The sequence below is a fragment of the Cetorhinus maximus genome, chromosome 6, assembly GCF_964194155.1.
Source record: "Cetorhinus maximus chromosome 6, sCetMax3.hap1.1, whole genome shotgun sequence".
NCBI classification, from domain to species: domain Eukaryota; kingdom Metazoa; phylum Chordata; class Chondrichthyes; order Lamniformes; family Cetorhinidae; genus Cetorhinus; species Cetorhinus maximus.
In genome coordinates this window covers 83,479,588-83,506,787 of record NC_135884.1, presented here as the reverse complement: position 1 = coordinate 83,506,787, position 27,200 = coordinate 83,479,588, and the positions used below count along the sequence as shown (strand labels likewise).

Below are 27,200 nucleotides of genomic sequence, written 5' to 3'. Positions count from 1 at the left end.
CACAGTGCTGTTAGGAAAGGAGTTCCAGAATTTGGAGCCAGTGACAGTGAAGGAACGGCGATATATTTCCAAGTCAGGATGGTGAGTGACTTGAAGGGAAACTTCTAGGTGGTTGTGTTTCCATCTATCTGCTGCCCTTGTCCTTCTAGATGGGAGTGGTCGTGGGTTTGGACGGTGCTGTCGAAGGAGCCTTGGTAAATTCCTGCAAAGGCTATGGGCCCTGACAATATTCCAGCAATAGTACTGAAGACTTGTGCTCCAGAACTTGTCATACCCCTAGCCAAGTTGTTCCTGTGCAGCCACAACATTGGCATCTACCCGGCTATGTGAAAAATTGCCCAGGTATGTCCTGCACACAAGAGGCAGGATGAACCCAACCCGGCCAATTACCGCCCCATCAGTCTACTCATGATCATCAGTAAAGTAATGGAAGGGGTCACCAACAGTGCTATCAAGCGGCACTTGCTTAGCAATAACATGCTCACTGATGCCTGGTTTGGATTTCGCCAGGGCCACTCAGCTCCTGACCTCATTACAGCCTTGGTTCAAACATGGACAAAAGAGTTGAACTCCGGAGGTGAGGTGAGAGTGACTGTCCTTGACATCAAGGCAGCATTTGACAGTGTGTGGTATCAAGGAGCCCCAACAAAACTGGAGTCAATGGGAATCAGGGGGAAAACACTCCACTGGTTGGAGTCATACCTAGCACAAAGGAAGATGGTTGTGGTTATTGGAGGTCAATCATCTCAGTCACAGGGCATCACTGCAGGAGTTCCTCAGGGTAGTGCCCTAGGCCCAACCATCTTCAGCTGCTTCATCAATGACTTTCCTTCCATCATAAGGTCAGAAGTGAGGATGTTCGCTGATGATTGCACAATGTTCAGCACCATTCGCAACCCCTCAGATACTGAAGCAGTCCACGTCCAAATGCAGCAAGACTTGGACAATATCCAGGCTTGGGCTGACAAATGGCAAGTAACATTCGTGCCGCACAAGTGTCAGGAAATGAACATCTCCAACAGGAGAGAATCCAACCATTGCCCCTTGATGTTCAATGGCATTACCATCACTGAATCCCCCACTATCAACATCCTGGGGGTCACCATTGACCAGAAACTGAACTGGACTAGCCATATAAATACTGTGGCTACAAGAGCAGATCAGAGGCTAGAAATCATGCGATGAGTAGCTCACCTCCAGACTCTCCAAAGCCTGTCCACCATCTACAAACGAGTCTTCCCGCACATGTATTTTGTAGACTGTGTTAGGGGACGGGCTTTTTCTAGAATAGGACACAAGTGCAGCAGTGAGGAGGGAACTAATATTTATTTGTTAGTTATCGTGGTTGAATTATGAGGACAGGTTGTGTCTTGAAACCTTTCAGCTTAGAAGGTTGAGAGATGACCGGATCGAGGTAGTGAAAATGATTAAATGATTCAGTAGAGCCAATAGAGAGGAGCCAGTTCCTCTTGTAAAGAAATTAAAAACCAGGAGGCATAAAATTAAAGTTAGAGTCAGGCCATTTAGGAGTGAAATCAGAAAGTAGTTCACACACAAAGGTTAGTAGAAATCCAGAACTCTCCCCAATAAAACTGTGGATGCTGGAGAGGATGAGTGGAGCTTCCAAGACTGAAATTGGTAGGCTTTTGTTAGTTTGAGGTATCGAAGGATATGGAGCTAAAGGGGTGTGGGGGGTGTAAATGGAGTTGACGTATGTCAAATATAAATAGATAAATCATGGTCTAATTGAAAGTTGGAACAGGCTTGAGGGGCCAAATGGCCTCTTCCTGTTTCTATGTTAACTGCTATTAGATGTCTTCATTCACTCAGGTACTGCAAGGCAATTTGGCAAATTGGATCCAGAATTGGCTGAGTGGCAGGAAGCAGAGGATAATGGTTGAGGGGTGTTTTTGTGACTGGATGCCTGTGTCCAGTGGGGTTCCACAGGGATCGGTGTTGGATCCCTTGCTGTTTGTGATATATATAAACGATTTAGACTTGAATGTAGGAGGATTGATCAGTAAGTTTGCGGATGACATGAAAATTGGTGGGGTGGTAAATAGTGAGGAGGATAGCCTAGATTGGAGGAGGATATAGACTGGCTGTTCAGATGGGCTGATCAGTTGCAAATGAAATTTAATCCGGATAAGTGTGAGGTGATGCACTTGGGCAGGACAAACAAGGCACGGGAATACACGATGAATGGTAGGACCCTGGAAAGTACCCTGGAAGGAACTTTTCCCCTTGGTGGAGGGATCAATAACCAGGGGACATAGATTTAAGGTAAGGGGCAGGAGGCTTAGATGGGATGTGAGGAAGAATTTTTTCACCCAGAGGGTGGTGGGAATCAGAGGATCAGAGGGATCTTGGTGTGCATGTCCACCAGTCCCTTAAGGTAGCGGGACAAGTAAATAAGGTGGTTAAGAAGGCATATGGGATACTTGCCTTTGTTAGCCGAGGCATAGAATATAAGAGCAGGGAGGTTATGCTGGAACTGTATAAAATGCTGGTTAGGCCACAGCTAGAGTATTGCATGCAGTTCTGGAATCCGCATTATAGGAAGGATGTGGTTGCACTAGAGAGAGTGCAGAGGAGATTTACCAGGATGTTGCTTGGGCTGGAGAGTTTTAGTTATGAGGAGAGATTGGATAGATAGACTAGGGTTATTTTCCCTGGAGCAGAGGAGATTGAGGTATATAAAATTATGAGGAGCATAGATAGGGTAGACAGGAAGGAACTTTTCCCCTTGGTGAAGGGATCAATAACCAGGGGGCATAGATTTAAGGTAAGGGGCAGGAGGTTTAGAGGGGATGTGAGGAAGAATTTTTTCCCCAGAGGATTGCAGGAATCTGGAACTCACTGCCTGAAAGGGTGGTAGAGGCAGAAACCCTCATAACATTTAAGAAGTATTTGGATGTGCACTTGCGATGCCATGGCATACAAGACTATGGGTTTAGTGCTGGAAAATGGGATTAGAATAGTTAGGTACTTGTTTGACTGGCGCAGACTCGATGGGCCGAAGGGTCTTTTTCTGTGCTGTAGACCTCTATGACTCTATGACTCTACAAGGCGCAAATCAGGAGTCACTTGCCTGGATGAATGCAGCTCCCACAACACCCAAGAAGCTTGACACCATCCAGGACAAAGCAACCCACTTGATTGACACCACATCCACAAACATTCACTCCCTCCACCACTGATGCACAATAGCAGCAGTGTGAAACATTTACATGACTCAAAGGCAATGGGTAATTTTTGGTTGTTAATATGAAGTTCTATTTTATCATTAGAACTCAATAATTGGCAACTTCCTCAGACCTGCTCCTGTTTTGCTGGCATTGCTTTGCCAGAGCGTGGCAGGAATCCTGTTGAAACACCAAACAGAGCCTCCAGGACACTTCATGCCTGGAAAGCGGGAACAGATCAAAGGAATATTGCAGCCATTATGTCCTTAGGCAGAATTATCCCAGATTTGCACTAAGTGCGGTCGCGGGCAGGAAAAAGAACATTTTACTCACCAGCCGCAATGGCAGCTTTTCACGCCATATCATCCCAGTCCTGCCACATTAATCATGCATTCCTGGGACACATGCTATTTCACTGGTGGACTGCCTCCGATTCGCCCACCATGCCATCACCTTGCTCACGCTGGGCACCCTATTTAAAGTGCAGCTGCGCACATATCTCTCATGCTTCCAGCCCAGGATTGCTGCACAGGAGACTTGGCCCTGAAAGGCAAGAAGACTGCAGCCCCTGGTTTCAGTGACACATCTCTGGAACGCCTTTTGGACACCATGGAGGCCTGCCGTGATGCCCTGTATGCTCGGTCTGGCTGCAGGAGGGGTAGCAACATCATCAATCTGGCTTGGAAGGCGGTGGCAGTAGTGGTCAGTGCCAACACCCTGCAAAAGAGGACAGCCACCAATTGCCAAAAGAGCATGAATGATCTCCTCTGTTCCGCCAGAGTAAGTCACTCTTCTCATCACTCTCAACTCACACACTCACAAACCCATCACATGGCCACAGGGATCTCACTCACTGCCAGTTCAAGGGATATCAATATTCACTCTCTCACACACACCTTCATTGTCCTCATCCCATCCATGGCACCACTCACCACCACACATGCCAAGCATTATATCATCTGGCCTTGCAGGCATCCTGCTTACACTCTCTCCACCTCTATTCATGCAGGACAAGCAAGCATACAACAAAAGGGAGAGGTCGCAGACTGGTGGAGGAATGCCTGAAATCAAGATCCTCACAGACTTTGAAAATAGAGTCATCTAGAGTCATCTCGGTGAAGATTTGGGACATCCCTGTGTTGAGAGTGATGTTGGCAGTGCTCAACCAAGTGAGGATCCAGCAGTGCAACATCCATCAGACAACCATGCTGTGAGTGATGTGTCCTGTTTCACAGGCCACTGCCATGCACTAATTATCTCTCCTTGCTTTCGCAGGCACATCTGGGAAACAGCTGAGGGAGTCCACAACCCAGGGCCTTGACTCAAACCCAAAGACACCTCAGAAGAGGAATCTGCTGAAACCCTCATTGAAGTCCCGTCATAGCGCTCACCCACACGATCCACCAGCACAGAGACACACACCTCGGTGGGACCAAGCTTTAGAGTAGCCTGGAGGTCACAATCTGGTGAGCAAATCACACTGTCTGATCCACAGCAGGCAGAGGCAGGGACCTCTCACTTTTCCAGCACCTGGAGGACTGCTGGAGACCAGAAACCTGCTGAGTCCAAGTCAGATGACGAGCCCCTGGACTCGGCCATATCTCAGTTGCTGGAGTTGCAAGGGCAAGCTCGGGAACATCAGGTGGGAATGTCCACTGCACTCCTCAGAATGCAAGACACAATGGAGGAGTCCATTTGCCTTCAGTCTGAGGTGATAGCGCCGGTATGCCATTGCACCGAGAAAACTGGTGGGATGGCAGACGCCATGGAGACCTTGGTCCAGGCCACTGGTCCTGCACTGTTGTATGGGCTGAACACTGGCCTCCAACAGTGTCAACACAAGAGGAGGGTGCTGCAGCCTGATCTCACTCCAGCTTCCCCTTCTCTTCAAAGAGTCAGCCAGGGGCCCTCGGGCACCCATGGTAGGAGGATTAGCAGGTGCACACCCCGGGGTCATCCACCCAGGTGACTCCGGAAGTGTCAGGCCCATCCAAATCCCCTCTTCCCTGACCCCAGCAAATCCAGCTCCACAGGCAGAGGAGGTGCCACTGCCACATAGCAGGACCCCGAAAGCAGGCCCTCCAGGTCTTGGTCCTCCAGAGGAAGCCCATCAAGGTCATCAAAGGCAAGGCGTAGCAGTCAGCAGGCTGCCTGCAACTCCACTGTGGATGTCAGGGGATCACCAAGACGTAGCGGCAGTGTTAGGAAGGTTAAGATGTATTTGCACAGACTGGACAAAGGTGCTAATCACTTGTACATAGTGTTCACTTTGTTAATAAAGTCCTGAGAATGTCTTTTTGCCTTTGGCTCCTTGTTCTGATGAGCAGCGTTTGTATCGCTCAGATGTGAAACCTTGGTCCCTGCACAAGACAAAGGCATGTGTCTCAGTTCAAGGCCTCCACCCTGTGCTTTGTGAACATGATGGTGCGCCTTCTCTGTCACTGGTCACATCAGTCATGCCTGCACCTTGATGGGGCTTATCATTACTGCCAGAATATCCTGGGCTGGTGGCACAGAGTTCCGTCATTCTCTGTGTGCTCCCAGCACCTTTGATGTGCAGCTGGAACCCCCCCCCATTCCATCAGCATCTGTGTCCGGTGATAGTGTGGTCCTGAAGGATTCAGCTCACGAAGGATGCCATAGGATCAGGAGAAGTTAGAGTTTCCCTAATGTAACTCCAGGATATGACCCTGTTCACAGAGCGCAAGCGAGGTACCATGAGCCAGACAGGAGTCAGACATTCACATAAGCTATGTGAGGATGTATGGAGTACCCCACTGCATGTCATCATCATCCTCCAGGAATGTACGGACTATGGACCTCCGCTGCGTCTCCATGACAGCAGCCTTATCACAGAGGGTATGTGCGCTGCCACCAACCAGACAGGAGTCATCATCCTCCATGCATCTAGCAGCTATGAGGGCCTCCTGAGCATGCCTGCCTCTTCTGACCAGTGCAATGGCCTCATCGCCGTCATTCTTGCCTTCGAGGACCTCCTCACTCTCATCCCTGTCAACGTCCTCCTTGTCAGAGGAGACATGCACGTCCTCCTCAGCCAGCTCCTCTCCCCGTTGCAGCGTCAGGTTGTAAAGGGTGCAGCAGGTTACAACGATGTGTGACACCCTTTGTGGACTGTATTGTAGGGCTCCACCAGACTGGTCCAGGCACTGGAACCTCATTTTCAACATTCCGATGGTTTGCTCCACCAAGGTGCGAGTCGCAGCATGAGTCTCGTTGTACCTTCTCTCTGCTGTACTCTGAGGCCGCTGCAGAGGTGTCATCAGCCACGCCCTCTGTGGGTAGCCCTTGCCCCCGAGGAGCTAACCCTGCAGCCTCTCTGGGGCCTGGAATCTGAGGGATCTGAGGCCTACTAAGAATGTAGCAGTTGTGAACACTCCCTGGGAACCATGCGCAGAGCTTCAGGATGTGTTTGTGATGGTCACACACCAGCTGAACATTCAGTGAGTGGAAGACCTTGCGGTTGATGTAGTTGACTACTTGTTGCTACGGAGATCTGAATGCCATGTGAATGTAGTCGATGGCACGCTGCACTTGTGGAAAGCCTGAGATCTGGGCAAATCTCAGCACTCTTGCATCCTGGCATTCCTGGTCCCGGGTGAAATGCACAAAGTTGTGTGCCTTTGCAAAGATGTCTTCCATGAACTCATGGGCGCATTTGTGCATGGAGGCTTGCGATATCCCACAGAGATCACCTGTAGAGCTCTGAAAGGAGTCATTGGCATAAAAATTGAGTGCCACAGTCACTTTCATGGCCACTGGCAGTTGATGCCCTCCATCTCCCCATGGCACCAAATCCTGCAGCAGGTGGCAGATGTGACCGACAGTTCCCTGGACATGCGCAGTCTTCGGTGACACTGGTTCTCAATCATGTGCAGGAATGACAAGCGCCATCTATAGACCCTGGGCCTAGCTAAGCACTGACCAGCGACAGCTCGGTGTGGCTCTTCAGCAGCGTGCGCAGGAGCCCCACCGCCCCTTCTTCCTGAGGGTGCTGCTCCTCCCTCTGCCCAGCAGGCGCCTCCGTTGCTTTCTTCTCCTTTGCCTCTGCTCTGTGTAAGCCATGAGGCATACAGCTAGGTCACCAGGCTCTGTGTTCCTGATGTGCTCCTCCTGTAGGATGAAAGAGAGAGATGTGTGGGTTGGCTTGGGTGTACTATGAACTTCTCTTGGTTAAGTCTGAAGATCCCTTAACGCATCCCAGAGAGTGCTGGCTGCCAAGGCTTGGATATCCAGAGTTTAGTGCGCTACATGGCTGCCTGAAACCCCTCCCACCACCGCCCCACTCCACCTGACCGATTGGTGGCAGCTTTACACACTGGACTGCATGCTGTGCTCTCAGCTCAGGCTCAGGCATTTTCCTAACTTACACTGCAAGGCTGCACTGTTGGCTTGAACCATGGGGGAGACTAGTCCAGACCTGAATGATGACATTACAAGGGGCTGTGAGTGCCTCCAACAGTGACTGCACCATGGTCAGCCTTCGCAAGGAGATTGTACAACGTGCCCAGTCGTCCAATTGTTCTGTAGTCGACTAAAACGCTTATTAGTTTGCAGTCTGTGCCTGAGGGGTGAAAACCTCTGGAGCATTTGGTGGCACTTTCATGCCATTGCGTGGCTTGAGTGGGCAGATAAGATAGAGGCTGACTCCAAGCATGTCAATGTGACTGCACCTGGACTGTCTCAGCTGCGGAAAAATGGTCACTTTAGACAAAGTTTCCCTAATGCGTAATCCCCCCCACCACCCTGCAAGTGCTTATGTACTACCTTCAACCATAGTGCAGTCCTTGCCCCTCCCCAACTCGCCTCAACTGCAGTGCAGCTCTTGCCCCAACACTGCACTGTCAGCCAGCTGGGAAAATGTGACTTTCCTGTGCCCTCACCTGAATGCGCAGCACCTCAACTCTGAGGTCCAACAGGTGACCCTTGCTAGCGCTGTGCAACATTACTGTGCACTTACCTCTGAGTTCCCTTCGAAGTGCAGCTGGTCAGATGCATGCCTTATAAATGCTGTTGTGGAACGCCGACGTACTCAGTTGTTCCAGCGCTGGGGGATGATTCTGGCGAGCTGGGCTTATAATGATATGCAGATATATTACAATTAAGTTCCCGAAGTGCGGCAGTGGGAAACGTGGCCCGCCATTGACGGGCAGAGCGGACAATTGCAAACTGGTTTCAAGACGTCATGAAACCGACTTTCGACCTTCCCGTCATATTGTCCGCTCACGTCTGCCATGATGCCCGATATCAGCGGGCATGGAAAATTCTGCCCCTTGTTGCAGCACCCACCCCGCCACCCCACCAACCCATCCACTTTTGAGAATATCTCCTCTAGTCCTCTTTCTCAATCTAGTTTACAGGAGCAAACACCATTGGTGTACAGCAGATAAAAGAAGTAACAACAGAAATTACAAACAAATGGCGTAAATATTGGCATTAATTTTAATGAAATGTATTGTAAAATTCTTCTGTGTACATTAAACATCCCAGTTTGAAGTTCCTGACTGGGGCTAATTAGACATTCCCACATTACTTCAACCTGTGGAAAAGATGTAGCTCTGATTCCTTTTCATTAATTCTATGCATATGACAAGAACACCTGCCGTGTGAAATTATAGATGCCAGACATGAAAGAGATATTCACTCAGGAGAGGAATAAATAATCTTTCCTCCGCCTATTGAATAAATAGTGCTTCTGGTGTAATCACATGGTGTGCTAATCCAGGATTTGTGTCCTGGATTACAATATGTATCAATGGCTTTTGAAAGATGAAATTTCACCCTTTCAAGAAAATTCAACTGTAACAAAGAAATTGGATTAACTTTAATGTCCTTTTTAATTTTTTTCTGTTTATTTTCTGGTGATTTTTTCCTCCACACATGGGGGGAAAACAAGTAGATGGATAGTGTCAGCAAAGTCAAGCAAGAGCTGATTGTTCTTTCAAAATAAACTTTCTCATTGCTCTTAGTGAACTTCAGAATATGTACAAAAAACTCACTGTACGACGAGTTTGCATTTTTCTGAATGCACATGTTATAAGATGGTACAACTGAAACCTATCTGTAGGGGAGAAAAATACTGTGTTGAAACTGGGGTAAAGTCCAGAAACCTTCAATATGAAGATAACATTGAGATTGTCTTTGCACACCATGTCACCAAACTACATTGCCTCAGCAAACCAAATCTTGCAATAATCTTGGCACTCAGTGGCTGACTGTGGGTTGCATTTTGAGTTCTTACTCTAGATATTTTTCTCATGTTCAGGGTCTCAGACCTCTCCCATAGTTGAGTCCTCATTCCATATTACCAGGAGAGTACCATAACCTGCAAAATATCTGGGTAATGTGTAGCATGTTGAGGGATTGGATAGAAAATCCTCATTACTGTATTTTGGCTGCTAGTTATATCACATACTTTGATTGAAATACAATAAGCACTTTGGGATAGATTTTGACTGTGTGATTGTGAAATGGCAGTCCATTATACATCTCTCATGATTTTTATTTCAATTGACTGCAAATGTGCTGTCACCCAGTTTACACTATTATACAAGGTCAGATTCAACCCCTCCACTAGTAGCTTAAATTCTAAATTGCCAAATAGATTTCTTAACAAGTAAATTAATAGGTGAACAAAAATGATGACATATAACTACATTGGATACAAGTTTATCTGTCCCTCCTGGTGGATAATGACTTCAGACAGACACCCAATTTTCATAAAAAAGTGGGGAAGGACAGTTAGGGACAGAAAATGGAGTGGAACACAGTAACACCAGATCTCCAGAAACTGGTGTGGGTTATCCCCTTGGGCTAGGCTGGCATAAATTGAGATTAGCCGAATGTAGACTGGTGTACTGTAAGGAGTCCGCTTGGTGAAATGATGTTAGCCATTGGAATACCCACTGGCCCCTCTTGTGCCCCAGTGTGCTGTACAATGACGAGCTAAAGGCATAAGGAATTTTGGAATGGTGTAAGTCGAGGTTCATGGCCAGAAACACTTCGAGACTGAACTTCTGCTCCAGTGAAATCTGCTATTTTATAAAGAGACCAATTTCACATGTTTTCTACACTTTCCAGGCAGACTGCAAGCAACTATCCAACACTGCTTTATTCGTTCCCCTCTGGTGAGAGTGCCAAGAGGCAACAATGCCATGTGGGTGCCAAAAGCGGCCTGACCCCAGGAACTCCGACATGGTCAGGCTCTTGGGTCACTGGTGTGGGGTGCAACTTCTGTCTCCCATAATTACAGTGGTGAAATGAGATCATGAAATTCAGGGTCCAATGTCCATATTCTGTAGCAGTTGCGTCAAAGCAAGCTGGACAGTTTTCAGCGAATGAATTTGGTTTTTAATCCCAAATGTACAGTGAGATGCCAGCAGTAATAATTAAAAACTTGGAAGACAAGGCAGCTGACAATTTGTTGATTTGTGTAAAGTCATGTACTTCAAAGGAGAATGCCCAGTCGATTTCATGGAAATATTAGCCCTAATACCTCTGGGGTGGGGAGGAAAGAGCCAAATGGTTGCAAATGTCATGAGTTTCTTGTATCAGTTTGATTCCACATGCCTCCAAGATTGTGCTCAGGTTCCTTGCAGGAGCAAAAGCTAATCTTGGCTAAGATCAATTTGACTTTCACAGAAGATATGAAAAATGAGACAAAAGTAATAGAAAGAGTTCTGTGTAAGAGGAGAATAGAACATAATCAAAAAATGTACATTTGCTTTTTGGAGTTTTCAACATCTTCAATACAGTGAAATAAATAAAATTAATAAAGGTACAATGGAAAATTAGAGAGATAAATACCTGATGAAGACTTTGATATGAGATGAAATGCAAGCGTAGGGTGTTGGATGAAAAGTCAGTGCCAGGAGTGATTAGAAATGAGCATGACAAGGGTGCTACTTGTCACTTATGCTGTTTAATGTGTTTATAGCAGCAATGGTAAGGGATTAATTTGATTAGGTAGAGGTAGGAGTGAAATTTGGAGGTCTGATAGAGAAAACTGTTAAACTTGCTGATGGCTAAGCTTTGGTTGCAGGTATCATGAATGTACATTGTTGGTACATAGCCCCAATACTGAAGCAATGGATTATGGGATTAAGGTCAAAGTGGATCAGACCCAAGGTTCTACGGAGTGCAAGTGAAACAGTGAGAATTATAATAATCAAGAAATAGTTGGATCAGGTGGAAATACTGAAATATCAGGGAAATATAGCGACGGAAAATGGCGGATGTGCCAAGGAGGTCAGAACTAGAAATACAATGAGAAAATGAGACCAATTAATGGAAGTAAGAGGATATTGACTAGATAACTGAATAAGGAAAGATTAGTGAAGGTTTTGTTATAGGGTGTAGTACTGTATCATGGAGGCTCCAGAAACCTTCTAGATAGCTGGTTGGAAACCCATGAATAAGAAAAATGACTGGGAGGTTTTGGCAATGGCACAAGAGGGGTGCAGTTTGCCTGAGGTTATCAGGTAAAAACAAATGAATGGAATTGGGCATGTGTTGAGAGGGCATAGGGTGTTGATAGAGGCATTAGAAGGAAGGATAGAAGAAACAAGACAAAGAGTGGGGGAAAGCTTCGGGACCATCTGAAGAATGGGAAATTGTATGAGATTTGAATAGAGAAGCACAAGTCAAAGAGTAAATTGAGCCACAAAATGCCTTAAGTAAACCACCGATGATGATTTATATATTATTGTCAAAAAAACTCCTGCCAGAGAATGCTCAGATATTATAAATAATTTTCCTATTACCAGTGGATTCTTCACCCTAAATACCTCCTTTCTAAGTGTGATCCCATTGATAGTTGTGGCGGAGCTTGATCAAGACAGATCCCCCTGTAGAGGTGAGAAGAAATTATGCAATTTAAGATATGAGATTGCATATACATTACAAAATTATAAACACTGCCACAGATGTCACACAGGCAAAGAATAATTTACATGGATGGGTACCACTGTAAAATACTTGGCAAAGAATGACCTGGATGTGTATCAAAGATTTTACAAAGGCAAGCAGATTACGATGTTGGACACAATGCTTCACAATTACTTTCATCCATTCTAATCAATTGTTTGTAAAACAAAGTGTGGTCTACACTTTCTAAAATTGGGCCCCTGAAATCAACTTTCCCATCATGGAGTATCTTGAACAGCTCAGATGTCATTTTATCTAGCCACATAACTATCTTTTCTCCATGCCTCTGAATCTCTCCTGTCTACTTTAGTCCTTTGGATAATGATATTCAACTTTATTATTGACCATCTGAATTTCAGGTCATTTCTGTATCTTCTATGGTTTTGAGCCATAGATATTTTTCTTAGAGATCATGCTGTGTGCATCTATTCTCCCATCTGCAATAAGTATCTTAGGATGTTATTAATTGATTCTGTAAATTTCATTCAAATTCATCTTGTACCTTGATCAGAAGTCCACCTGAAGAATTTTTTATTGTTCTTATTATATTTTTAATTAGTTGAGTGCTGGAAGCAAAGGACAGTTGCCATGGAAATGGAGTGTGCCTAGGTGGGAGCTCCCACTGCAGGTATCTCTCTGCTTCTTGACAGTTGTGTCTTTATAATAAATTCAAACAATTGTTATAATATATTACCTTGCTGGAACTGTACACTCCATCTTTCTACTGCCTGTATTAACAGTGATTGATGAAGTGATAATTATTCCGTAAGACACAACGTTCCAGTAAAGCAGTGACCCTCCCTCCCCCCCGCCACCACAGCCCCACCGCCCTCAACAAGAGTAAATATTATTTAAAGTAACAATGTATTTTATGCTACCCTAGGACTTGCACTCATAACAGTCCACTCCAATATGACAATCCTGCAAATATGGCTCATCAAAAGGTCATTCTTTCCCTGATGAAGGAGGAAATACTATTAACCCCTCTATGTGCATTCAGCTTGCAGCCAGCTTGTGAAGGATTGTGCTCTAGCATACTATGGGCTGGATTTTCACTAACGAGGTGGGAAGCTTGAGACGGGAAATTTCCCGACTCAACCTTCAACCACTCCCCATGATATCCCCCATGCAGATCCATGCTCCCTCATACCTCCCATTCCCCCTCATATCTCCCATGCACCTTCCATGCCCTTCTGGGTCCTCCATGCCCACTCACCCAGTAAGCACCATGTACAGAACCAATGAGCCATATAATAATAATGGCAAGTCTTGAAATGCCCATGAAAAAACATCCATTCTGAAATCTTCTTTGAAAAAACTGCTACTCATAAAGATGTCAACCAATCAAAGCTAACACTCTACTTCAGCCTGTGTAATGAGGGCATCTGGCAACTATCAACAGAAATAGATGGCCAGACATCTGTTTCTCCAGATGGCTGTATTATGAATGCTTAGTTGAGCTCCAAGACTCACTAATGGAATCAGCTCAGCAGGAGTCTGTCTAAACAGGCTGAAGTGGTGTGTAAGTTTTGATTGATTGAAATCTTTGTAAGGTTATAAAAAGTTATTTTTCTTTGATCTGTTTTTCAATGTCTGTATGTTTATTTGGACATGATTAAGAAGCGTGAAGTGGGGTAAAGCTTCTGTTACTGAAACTATTGATGACAGTGTCTGATTGATACTTTTATAAGGTTGCAAGAGCAGTGGCTTTTTCAAAGCAGATTTCTGAATGGGTATTCTTTCATGAGCATTTCAGCACTTGCCATGGCATGGAGGATATGGGGGAGCATGGAAAAGACATGAGAAATATTAGAGAGCATGGGTGATATGAGGGGGCATGGAAGAAGCATGGACAATATGAGGGGGCAAGACTAAAAGCTTTTAAACTTGCCTTTCAAAAGGTTTCAAATCCAGACTATGGTTCACGACTATGCTAACCAGATAAAAATTGCAGAGGGTGTATGAGATGCCTACCCCCATAATGGAACTAGCCAGGTCTGGAGTGCACAGTGCAGGCTTGCTGCCTCACCCTTATAACCCGCTGGCAAAAATTGTTGGGGCCGGGAATCATGGAAGCGGGTCCCACCCACTATTTTTAAATACCTCCAGAGTCAGCCCAACTCCGAGAAAACCTGGGTCTGTGTCATTGATTCGCTTGCAAATGCACTTGAATGGGCTGTTGGCCCATTCCTGCCCCTTGTCTTAGTGGTGTGCTGAATGTAGTATGATTTGGTGCTGTACTGAGCCACGAAAACCAGAAGATGCCAAGTCCAATCTTGGTCTATGCTGTAGGCTGGTCTCAGCTATAATAGCCAATTGATTTCAACACCACTGGGCTAGAGAACCTAAAATTTAGCTAACGATCTGACCCCTGATTTCTATCTTATGAATCCTGCTGCAAGGTACTTGGTTATGAATGTAAGATGAAGCAAGGATTGAGTTTTATTTGATGCCCTCCACAGTTGAATAACCTGGTGCCAACCATTATGCAGGCTCACAAATAAAGAATGAGCACTGGATTTGATACCACAGGGCTGCTGGTACTCCTGAATCTTAATCCAAACCTGAGTTAAGAGAGAAGGGGAGAAAATTGAAGACAACATTTTATTTTGGCCACAGTGATTTTCAAATTAAGGAGGGACACTGATGCCTAGTAATACAGTTAACTGGTTTGTTTCCTAATCTAGGGCTTTGAATTGATTGAACCTCACAGGAGAAAAGAGCAGGGCACTTTGTTTTGATTTGTTTATGGACTGTGTAGACTGAACTCTTTTTTTCTCTTATTTTGTTATCCCAGGCTTTTCATGTGGAGCGAAACACACTGTCTGCCTGAGCAAGTCCCGAGTAACTGGCCAAACAGCAAAACCCAGAAGAAAAGCTGGCGTGGGTTTAGAAAGCAGAGCACATCCGTCTAATTAGTTCTGCTGCACGTGGAGGAGAAAAATGTTTTTTAGCCTTGTTGTAATCTCTTGCTTGACAGTGTATTAAGGAAGTTGAATGGCATCTACGAACGTACGGAGGTCTGGTGAGCAGACAGTGCTCTCATCTGCACGTCTTGATTTACCTCTTTTTTTTTGAGCACATATCAATAGTCACCTTGGCAACAGCTCTCTCGCAGACATACCTCTTCAGGAAAATAAGAGACGCACAAGAGATGCTATAAATTTCTGAAGCAGATATCTGGGCTCCGGTTAATACGAAACAAGACTTTTTGAGAGATTTGGTTTGTGGCTCACAGTGTGAGATTAAATCAAACAGCAGTTTAACCAAATTAATCGAACACCCTATCACGGAGAAATCAAGCTGCTTGCTTAATCTCTCTGAGGACTGAGGAACTAACGAGTGAGCTGGCCACTGATTCGAGGAGTCTGATTCTGTCAAGCTTGTTCCAAACGATGGCGGAGCTTTTTTTTAACTGTCACTATATCTGAGGCAAAAGGAGATTTAGCAGAACCTTCAACTGTGCTTGCAAAGGGGAGGAGAGAAGTAAGTAAAAGCAGAGACTGAATATCTGACTGAAAGAGAAATTACCAGCAAGCAGTCTCTGTTGAGAATGTTTATGTGCTACGTGCCAGTGTTTAGTGGAAAAGCTGAAGCATTCTCTGTGGATCTCCAATTAAAACCAACAGCAAGCCTCCATTAAATTAGACAGGGATAAACAGTGCAGTTGATTTTTGGCACTCTTCCACTTTTGACCTCTGCCCTCTCTGCTGAAGTCACTCAACAATACATGAGAATCAGCAACGAGGACTTCTTGTCACAACCAAAGGTCCAAGCCCAAAGTACATCAGGGTGACAATGAAGTGCTCACTTCGGGTATTTATCCTATTCCTTGTGCTGCTCGTTGCCTTTCTGACTTCACTGTTTTTCACCTACACGCTGACAGGTGTGACCAACATGGCCTACCTGGAGACCCAGGGTGTGGAAGATGCCCACCGGGTCAAGCTGGTGCCCAGCTACTTGGGCGTGCAGAAGTTGAGCAAGGATCTTGTGGGTCAGAAGACGTGTGCTTGTGATCATTGTGTGGGTGACCCTGGTGTGTCACAGTGGTTTGATGAACACTTTGATCAGGATATTCTACCGCTTTGGACAAAAGCAAACATGAAGTTGGACCCCGATGTATACAACTGGTGGGTGGTGAGTATCTTTAAACTGAGAGGAGTTGTGATCTAAATATTAATGTTTTACAATTTTTTTGCCTGATCTTCTGAAGGCATTGACTCATCCATGTTGCGGACAACACTCCAGGCTTTCACCTGAATGGCCATTGTTTGTGTGTGAGCCTAGGCAGTTAGTGTCAGCAAGCTATTTGAATATGGAGGCATCACGAACAACCAAGAGTTTCTTTGATCTTTCCACATAACTGTCATTGATTCCTAGTGTCATTCTAATAAGTCTCCTCTGCACCTTTTTCAAGGCCTTGACATCCACGCAAATGCATAGTAATCAGGAGCTGCAACACTGGCTGGTTTCACCCTCCGCCCACTCACCCTTTTCTGAGAGCATTGAGGCCAATTATATCTCATACACTACCAACTTGGCTGGGATCAGCTAAATTGCTAAGTTGGCAATCTCACACAGAGAGACCAGAAGGGTACCTTCTATTGGAAATTGAAATCTCACATTGATGTGTTTGAAGATGCTATTCTGAGATTTTGTTTAAGGCAGTTGTGACAAAGTAGAGGAAAATTATTCTCCTTTTAACCATGTGTATCGGATTTTAGAATCTGACCTCACAGGAGGCCATTCAGCCCATCAAACCTGAGAGGATTTTTTCCTTAGAGTAAATTCTTCCTTTTCATGTATATGTCCAATTTCCTTTTTTAAAATTACGATTGTAACTGTTTCCCTACTCCCACTTTTCAGATGGCAACACCCTAGCACCAAAGTGATTTTCCTTACCTCACATTTGGTTCTTTTACTAATTATTTTAAATCCTCTGATTAACAAACCTCCCGCTAGCGGAAGCAGTTTCTCGTTATTTACTCCATTAAACCCTTAGTAATTTTGAACACTTCTATTAAGTTTCCCTTAACTTTCTCTGCTCCAAAGAGAATGTGTACCAGCTTCTTTGGTCTCTCCAAACAGCTGAAGTCACTGATTCCTGGTCTCATTCTAATAAATCATTTCCACACTTATTCAGGCCTTGACATCCTTTTTAATGTGAGATGCCCAGAAATGAACACAACATTCAAGCTGAGGCCTAACAAATGATTTATAAAGGTTCAGAACAACTTTCTTGTTTTTGTACTCCATACCTCTGTTTATAATGATCCCACATACTTTATAACAGCTTTATTAACTGGTCCTGCCACCTTCAAAGATGTATGTGCATAAATCTCTAGACCTCTCTGTTCTTGCACGCCCTTTAAAATTGTAATGATTAGTTTATATCTGACGTAGGATTGCTTGATGTTGATAACAGGTACCAAAAACATCCCTTTTCCCAGTGCTGGCAGCACTCAGCTCAGTGGCTTCATCATGAATAACAAAATATGTAAGAAGATCAATTGTCAAATGCCAGGAGTGGTAATGAGTGTGAGAAAGTTGGTTCACACTACCCATGTATCTCGATGTCTTGGGATGTTTGTGTGTTTAACACACAATGAGTTAAAACAGCTTTCAGCTCTGCTGAATAGGTATGCTTTGTAAAGGATGAGAAGCTGGAGATCTGGGAAGGTCACTTATCCATGTCTTGAGAGAGTTTGGGGCATGTTTTTTGGTCACTGTTTGTAGTAATGAAATGATCGAAGAGCTAAAGTGGACCATATAACCATGGTAAAAGAATCAGTGGGAGAGATTGAGATGATCATGAGTGTATCTTCTTGGGTTCATGTTATCTGAGGTCTGCATTGTTTGGTTTTTGTTGTGTTATGGTTTAGTTTTTATATGTATGGAATATAGAGGGAGCGCGGAATCTTCCGCTTTGAAGACTAAGTCCAGTGGTGGGAGCATTTGACCAGCCTTTAAGCCGCCATGAAAGTGGGGAGAACAAAATTCCAAACTAATTTCCTGCTGTCGGGAAACTGATTTTTGGCCTCCCGTCAAATCTTGCTTCCCTGCCCGCCACGATTCCTGCTACTGTTGGGAGCAGAAAACTCTGCCTCAAAAGGTACCATTGGTATAAGTGCTTTGAGCAGACCACTGTTTGCTGTAGTCACTCTGGAGTTATAAAGTATGGAACCTAAGTTCTTATAGTGAGTCATGAACTCAATATTAAAGCATCATATAATTGTAGGAATTGTATTGTATGAGTTAACTGAGTACTTATGTTGGATTATGTAGCATGAGTTTGTTAAAGGCAAAGATCTGAATCTGTGGTTGTTACAACCAACGGCTTTGTTTAAAGTAACAAAAGAAAATAGAAGAAGAAAGCAGTCCAACAATGAGCAATATAACCAAGGAGATCCAAGATTTAATCCCTGGTTTGTGGGTAAAATCACTATTAATTGACCCCTATCTGAGGTGGAATTTTCCATGCCCGCTGGATCAGGCGTGTTTGGTGGCGTGAGCGGACAAATGGTGAGAAAGCCAAAAATTGGTTTCACAATGTCGTGAAACCAGTTTGCAATCATCCATTCTGCCCGTCAATGGCGGACCATGGTTCACGCCGTCGGACATCGGGAACTCCATTGTAATAGATCTGCATATCATTATAAGCCCAGCTCGCCAGAATCATCCCTCTGAGCATCCCAGCGCCTGTAATCACGCAGAGGTGCTTCACAACAGCACATATAAGGCGTGTACCTGGCGAGCTGCATTTCAATGGGAACTCGGAGGTGAGTGCACAGTAATGTTGTACACCGCTCATGAGGTTCACCTGTTGGACTGCAAGGAAGTGGCGCTGTGCATCCAGGTAAGGGCACAAGCAAGTCGCTTTTTCCCAGCTGGCTGACAGTGCTGGTTAGGAGAATGCCTATGCCTGAGCTGAGAGCACAGCTTGCAGTCCAGTGGCCGAAGCTGCCGGCAATCGGTTAGGTGGAGCGGGGCGGAGGTGGGTGAACAGTCATGCAGCGCACTAAACTCTGGCCATCCAAGTGGTGGCCAGCACTCTCCGGGATACGTTAAGGGGCCTTCAGACTTAACCAAGACAGGTTCTTAGAACACCTAAGCTAACCCACACATCTCTCTCTTTCATCCTGCAGGAGGATTACATCAGGAGCGTGTAGCCTGGTGACCTAGCTGTATGTCTCATGGCTTACAGTGAGTGGAGGTGAAGGAGAAGACAGTGACAGAGGCATCTAGCAGATCAGAGGAGGAGCAACACCCTCAGGAAGAATAAGCGGCTGGGGCTCCTGCACACACCGCTGGAGTGCCACAGTGGGCTATTGCTGGTGGGCACCTAGCTAGACCCACAGTCTAAAGACGCCGCCTTTCATTCCTGCAGATGACCTAGAACCAGTATCACTGAAGACCGCGCGTGTCAGGGGAATTGGTCGGTCACATCTGCCACCTGTTGCAGGATCTGGCTCCACATGGACATGGAGGGCATCCACTGCCCATGGCCGTGAAAATGACTGTGGTGCTCGATTTTTACACCAGTGGCTCCTTTCAGGGCTCCACAGGTGACCTCTATGGGACCTCACAAGCATCCACCCACAAATGCATCCATGAGGTCACGGATGCCATCTTCGCGAAGGCACACAACTTTATGCATTTTTCCTGGGACCAGTAAAGCCAGGATGCAAGAGCAATGGGATTTGCCCAGATCTCAGGTTTCCACAGGTGCAGGATGCCATTGACTGCACTCACACTCAGATCTATGTGGCAACAAGCAGTCGGTTATGTCAACTGCAAGGGCTTCCACTTGCTGAATGTTTAGCTGGTGTGCGATCGCCACAAATGCATCCTGCAGGTCTGCACATGGTTCCCAACGAGTGTCCACGACTCCTTCACTCTCAGTCAGTCCCTGATGTCTTCCAGGGTCCACAGAGGCTGCAGGGATGGCTCTCGGAGAGGACGCAGAGGACATGGCTGATGACACCTGTGCGGCGGCCTCAGGCTGCAGCAGAGTGAAGGTATAACGAGACTCATGCTGCAACTTGCAACTTGATGAAGCAAACCATCAGGGTGCTGAAAATGAGGTGCCAGGGCCTGGACTGGTCTGGTGGAACCCTGGAATATAGTCCACAGAGAGTGTCATGCATCGTCATCGCCTGCTGCGCCCTTTACAACCTGGCGCTGCAACAGGGAGAGGAGCTGGCTGAGGAGAAGATGGAGGAGCTGGACGTCTCCTCTGATGAGGAGGACGTCAACGAGGATGAGGGTGAGGAGGCCCTTGAAGGCAAGGATGATGGCGATGGGGCCCTCGCACTGGCCAGACGAGGCAGGCAGACTTGGGAGGCCCTCATAGCTGCTAGATTTGTGGAGGATGATGACGACATGCTGTGAGGAGACACCATAGATCCCCACATTGTATCTGTAGATGTTTGACTCCAGTCTGGCTGATGGCAGTGCACATACGCTTGCCATAATGGAGATGCAGCGGAGGCCCAAATAGTTGCTTGATTGTAGGAGGATGATGACAATATGCAGTGAGGACACTCCATAGACTTTCACATAGCCTGTTTGAATGCCTGACTCCCGTCTGGTCGATGGCAGCTTGCTTGCACTCTGTGATCAGGGTCACATCATGGAGACGCAGCTGTGAAACTTTAAATGCACCTGATCCTTTGTTAGCCTTCAGCACCTGAGCCCTTCAAGAGCACAGCGTTACCGGTCACAGATGCTGACGAGATGGGGGCCAGCCCCACCTCAAAGGTGCTGAGAGCACACAGAGAGAATGACAGGACTCTGTGACGTCTGCCCACAACATTCTGGCAGTAATGACAAGTACCATAAAGGTGCAGGCATTAAGTAATGTATCCAGTGAGTGTGAAGCCAGACCATCGCTTTGGTCTGAAGATTGCACAAAGCACAGGGAAGAGGCCCTGGACTGAGACATCTGTCTTTATTTGTGCAGGGACCAAGGTTGCACATCTGAGTGACATGAACACTGCTCATCAGAACAAGGAGCCATAGGCAAGGAGAAATTCTTGGGAGTTTATTTACAATAGTGAACATTATGTACAAGTGATTAACACCCATATCCAGGTTGTGCAACTACATCTTCTTAACCTTCTTAACCCTGCCGCTACGTCTTGGTGCTCACCCGACATCCACAGCAGAGATGGATGCAGCCTGCTGACTGCTACACCCTGTCTGTGATGCCCTTAGCGAGAGACCTCTGGAGGGCCAAGACATGGAGGGCCCAGCCTGCTTTCGGGGTCCTGCTGGGTGGCAATGGGACCCACCTCGGCCTGTGAATCTGGAGCTGTTGGGATCACAGGAAGAGGGGATTTGAATGGGCCTGACACTCCCGGAGTCACTTTGGTTGAAGCCCCAGGGTGTGGAGCTGATGATCCTCCTCCCTACAGGTGCCCAAGGGCCCCTGGCTGACTCCTTGAGGAGAAGGAGTAGCTGCAATGAGATCGAGCTACCCTGCACCCCTCTCACATACACACTGTTGGAGGCCAACTATGGTGTCAGTAATGGAGTTCAGCCCACAGAACAGTGCAGGACCGATGTCCTGGACCAAGGTCTCCATGGCAGCCGCCATCCTACCAGTGTTGAAATCAGTGCATTGGCATGCTGGTGCTATCGCTTCAGAGTGAAGGCAGACAGACTCCTCCATCGTGCCTTGCAATCTGAGGAGTGCAGTGGACATCCCTTCCTGATGTTCCTGAGCTTACCTTTGCAGCTTCAGCAACTGAGACATGACTGAGTCCAGAGACTCATCATCTGATTCGGACTCAGCAAATTTTTGGCCATCAGCAGTCCTCTGAGTGCCGGAGACCTGGGGAGTGCCTGCCGCTGCCTGCTGTGGATCAGACAGTGCAATATCCTCACCAAAGTGTGATCCTGAGGCTACTCTAAAGCTAGGCCCCACCAAGGTGTGTGTCTCTGCACTGGTGGAAGGTGTGGGTGAGTGCTGTGATGGGTCTTCAATGAGGGTGCCTTCAGAGTCCTCTTCTGAGGTTTCTTTGGGGCTTGATTGGAGGCCCTGGGTTGTGGACTCACTCGGCTGTTTCCCAGATATGCCTGCGAAAGCAAGGAGAGATAATTAGTGCATGGCAGGGGACGGCGGAACAGGACACATCACTCACAGCATGGTTGTCTGATGGATGTTGCAATGCTGGATGCCCATTTGGTAGGGCATCGCCGACCTCACGGTCAGCACAGGAACAGTCCAGATCCTCCCCAGCCAGCTGGATGGCTCTATTTTCAAAGTTCATGAGGACCTTGACTCCAGGCATTCCTCCACCAGTCTGTGACCTCTCCTTGTTGTTGTGTGCCAGCTTGTCCTGCATAAATAGAGATGGAGAGAGTGTAAGCAGGACACCTGCCAGGCCAGACGATATGTATGCCTGGCATGTGTGAGTGGCCCCATGAGCGGAATGACAACATTGAAGTTGTGTGTGAGAGTGAATGGTGATGTCTGAACTGGCAGTGAGTGAGGCCCCTGTGGATATGTGATGGGTTTATGAGTGTGTGAGTTGAGAGTAATGAGAGAAGTGTCTTACCCTGGCGGAATGGAGGAGATCATTCATCCTCTTTCGGCACCAGGTGGCTGTCCTCGCTTGTAGGGCATTGGCACTGACCACCACGCCACCACCTCCTATGCTGGATTAGTGATGTTGCTGCTCCTCCTGCAGGGGTGGAGGATGTCACGACAGGCCTCTACAACATCCAAAAGGCGCTCAAGGGATGCATAATTAAACTGGGGGGCTGCAGTCTTCTTGCCTTTGCAGCAGTCCTGGGCTGGAAGCACTGAGAGGTGCGTGCGCAGCTGCACTTTAAGTATGGTGCCCAGTGTGATGAAGCATTGACGTGATGACACGGTGGACGAATGAAAGCTCGCCCGCCATCGAAACAATGTGTTTCCTGGGAATGGATGGAAATTCCATTTCCTTAACAAAAGTGTAATTGGGAGTCAGATTAAGTAGGGGGTTTAGAAGTTATTATAGTGGTAATTTGTAGACATATGTATGTGCTTAAAAATCATTTTCCTTGTTAATAAATGTTTAGTCTAGTTTTGTAAGAACCCATAAGACTTGGTGGTCTTATTACAACTGAATTCAAGGCACATATCTCGAAATTTATACAAATTACAAAACAAGTTGTGGCAGTTGTTTCAAGTTTCCCTCTGGGAACAACTCAGCATTTACCATCAGCTGTGCCAAAACAAGGTTCGAGACAGATTGGCATACCTGCCCTACTTTTCAATTCTAGTCCTCTAGAAATGAAGCCTAGTGCTTGATTTGCTGTTATTAATGGCCTTTTTTTTTACAAAAATAGGCTTAGCTGCGATTCCCTACAATCAAGTATCATGCTTATGCTCACTGTTGAGGTTTACATTTGAAGGATAAGGTACTGAATGGCTGTTGGCACTTGGTACAAATGTGTTTCTTCATTCCTGCAAATTCAGATAAGCAGAAGAGGAAACATTGAGGAAGAAATAATGAATTTTATATTGAGGATAAAGAGGTGACACTGTGAGGACACATGGTATACCATATGATATATCATGGTTCAAATAAAGAATCATATAATTGGTGTAGGCATGGAAACAAGCCTGCCTCTTCTATTCCCCAGTGTTTTCATATCTAGTTGTTCTTGCTGCTTCTTGATCCCTTCATGTATCAAACTGTAGTTTTAAAAAAGTGATGCATGTTTGTAACTTTGATGCAGGATTGCATACTGGATTGTCTGAAAGGAAAGGGTCTGATTGGAGAAAGCCAGCATCAGTTCAGTATGGACAGGTCATGTCTGATAAGTGTATTGGAGTTCTTCGAGGAGCCTACAGATTGATGGATAAGAGTGAGACAATGGGCATTGCTTACCAGATTTTCAGTAAGGCATTTGAGATTGTTCTACATAATGGACCAACTCCCACCGTCCATGTCCCTGAGCCAGATGGCAAAATATTAGGCAGAATTGATATGTGGCCAAAAGGTAGATGAAGGGTAGTGTTGTGTGGGCGGGGGGTGTCAGAATGTAAAGCATTGAGCGCAGAATTTGGTGTTGCGACTGCTGGTGTTTATAATTTTTATAGAAAACAAAGAAAACAAAACATTGCCTAAGGTACCTCGATCACCCCAAATTGGTTATAGTGGCCAATGGTGCTAACCAATGTGTAATAATGCAAGGAGACTTGAACATGTTACATGTTCATGATGGAATTCAGCATGAATGATGGTAAACTCATGAGATTAGGAAGAAATGAAAATATGAATTACACATTATACAATAATGTGCTTGTGGTAACGAAGCACAAATGATGACTGGGGGTTTTGTTATACAGCTTATTAAAATTGTTGGTTCAGTATTCACAGGTGATCTGAAAAAGCCAATAGAATGTGATGGCATGTGATTTATAAACCTACAGTGGCAATATTGAAGTTTTGTTTGTCCTCCTGCAACTACATCTGGACAACTGTTCAGTTCTAACCTCTGTATTACTGGAAAGGTGTAGCATTTTTGAGGGGAATGCAGAGTAGGATTGTGAGGCTGACTGATGAACATAAGGAGTGATTGTTCACCTTGCAAAAATACACCATGAAAGAAAGAAAAATGAAATAAGTTGCATTTATATTGTGCCTTTCACAATCTCAGCCAATTAAGTGTTTTTGAAGTGTAGCCACTGTTGAAATTTTGGAAATGCTGCAACCAATTTGTGCATAGCAAGCTCCCTCGAACATCAATTAAATAAATGACCAGATGATCTGCTTTTAAGTGTTAGTTGAAGGTGAACTCCCCTATTCTTCTTCAACTGGTGCCACAAGTTCTTTTATATCCACCCGAGAGGTTAGACAGGGCTTAATCTTAGTGTCTCAACTGAAAGACTGCACCTCTGACAGTGCAGCACGTTTTAAGAATGCAAAAACATTCAATTCTTGGGGGTCCAGACTACTTTTGACCTGCCTGATGTGACGCTTATACAACCTGCTGGAGTCCATTACACCTCACCTCTCATTACCGGTTGCTACACAAAAAGCTGGGCCCCTACTGTGGAATAGGAGTGGGAATTCCCAGTTTGTGGAGTCTGTGCCCTAGCACATCATTTGAATAATAAGGGGCAGTTGGAAGTTCTTCCATTTACAAGTCAATTTAGAGACTCCTGGAAACCCAAGTTACCAAGTTTCTCTCATTCTCCTGGCGTATTGTTAGCATCTGCTAGCATTACATTGGGCAGAAGATCAGCAGCATGGAATTTCAGCCCATGTTTTTTAGTAAAAGGGTGATAGAATTGTGGACCAAGTTACCAGCAGGAGTGTGAAACGATAACAACTTGCATTTATATAGCACCTTTAATGTTGCAAGGCATTCCAAGCCACTTCACAAAAGCATTATCAATCAAAATTTAACACTGAACCAAACTTAAGAATATAAGAAATAGAGACAGGAATAGGCCATATGGTGCATCAAGCCTGCTTCATCATTCAGTAAGATCATGGCTGAATTTCAGCTCCAGCTTCGTTTTCCCACCTGATCCCCATATCTTTTGATTTCCTTCATGCCCAAAAAGCCTTTGGCTCTCCATATTGAATCTGCTCATAGATTCAGCATCCAAAGGCCTCTAGGATACAGAATTCCAAAGACTCATAACCCCTCTAGTGAAAAAGGAGATATCAGAACGGATGATCAAAAGTTTGGTCAAAGCGATAAGTTTTAAGGAGCTTCATAAAGGAGAAGTGTGAGGTGGAGAGATTTAGAGATGGAATGCCAGAGTTTAGTGTCTAGCCATCTGAAAATCTGGCAACCAATGGAGGACTGACTAAAATCAGGGATATTCAAGATGCCAGATGTGGAGGAGAACAGATATCTTGAGGATTGGAGGAGATAGTTAGGGAGGGGTGAGACCATGGAGAGATTTGAAAACAAGAGTGAGAATTTTAAAACTGAGACATTGCCAGATCCGGGACTAATGTAGGTCAATGAACACAAGGTTGATGGATGAACGGTACTTGGTGCTAGTTAAGATACAGGCAGCAGAGTTTTGGATAAGCACAGGTTTATGCAGGGTAGAAGATGGGAATAGAGAGCATTGGAATTGTCAAGTTTAGAGGTAACAAAGGCATGGGTGACGTTTTCAGCAGCAGGTGATCTGAGCTAGGATCAGACTCAGACAACATTACTGAAATGGAAGTTTGCAGTTTTTACGATAGAGCTAAGGCAATCAGAGTTTTAAGAGTTTAAAAAGAATTATCTTGGCTCTCCACCTTGAATTAAAAATTTTTACCTTGTTCCTTACTCAGAAAAAGTAAGGAACAAGTTTGAAATTCAAAAGAGTAGCCAAGATGGATCATTAGTCCTTCCCTGCCCAAAACATTACCATGTTACTGTAAGCAATTTTATTGACAATTGAATACAGAACTAGGAGGATGAGGCAGATGAATGCATGGCTGGAAAGATGGAAGTTGGGCTTTAGATTCATGGGACACTGGGACTTGCCCTGGGGAAGATGGCACCTATACAAGCCTGAGTTCCTTGCGGGCGTTTTGCTAGTGCTGTTGGGAGGGCTTTTAACTAACTCAGCAGGGTTGTGGGAACCAGGAAAGAATATTAGACCGGAATACCAAGGTGCACAAAATACTGAGAGAGACAAATAGTACTAGTATAGAGAATAGTAAGTTAATAGGTGGAGTTGGAGTAAGGGAGAAAGTCATAGATTCTAAATCAGGATTACTGTGCATGTATGTGAATGCACAGAGTATAGTAAATAAGATTGAGGAGTTACAGGCATAGATTGCCATGTGGAAATATGATGTTGTGGCGATAACAGAGACCTGGCTCAAGAAAGGGCAGGACTGGGTGTTAAATATTCCTGGGTAAAGGCAATCGAGAGAAAGGTTGGTTAACTGGGGGAGAGCTGACTTCAATGGGGCAAGAACAGAGCTGGGCTGGATAGACTGGAATGAGAGGTTGACCACTAAAACTGTAGCTGAACAATGGGCTGCCTTCAAAGAAGAAATGGTTCAGGCACAGTCAAGGTATATTCCCTCAAAAGGGAAAGGTAGGCCAAAAACATCC

The 27,200-nt window shown here is 45.5% G+C and overlaps 1 protein-coding gene across 4 annotated transcripts in view; it reads left to right on the top strand.

The window, feature by feature from the left end:
- Positions 1-27,200, top strand: part of st3gal2 (ST3 beta-galactoside alpha-2,3-sialyltransferase 2) — a 455,559-nt gene that overhangs the window by 288,893 nt on the left and 139,466 nt on the right. For all 4 annotated transcript variants that reach the window (XM_078543944.1, XM_078543943.1, XM_078543946.1 and 1 more), the window contains one exon: positions 14,926-16,265. In XM_078543944.1, the coding sequence (XP_078400070.1) occupies positions 15,927-16,265 (339 nt within the window). In that variant the 5' untranslated portion in view covers positions 14,926-15,926. The remainder of the gene's footprint in view (positions 1-14,925; positions 16,266-27,200) is intronic.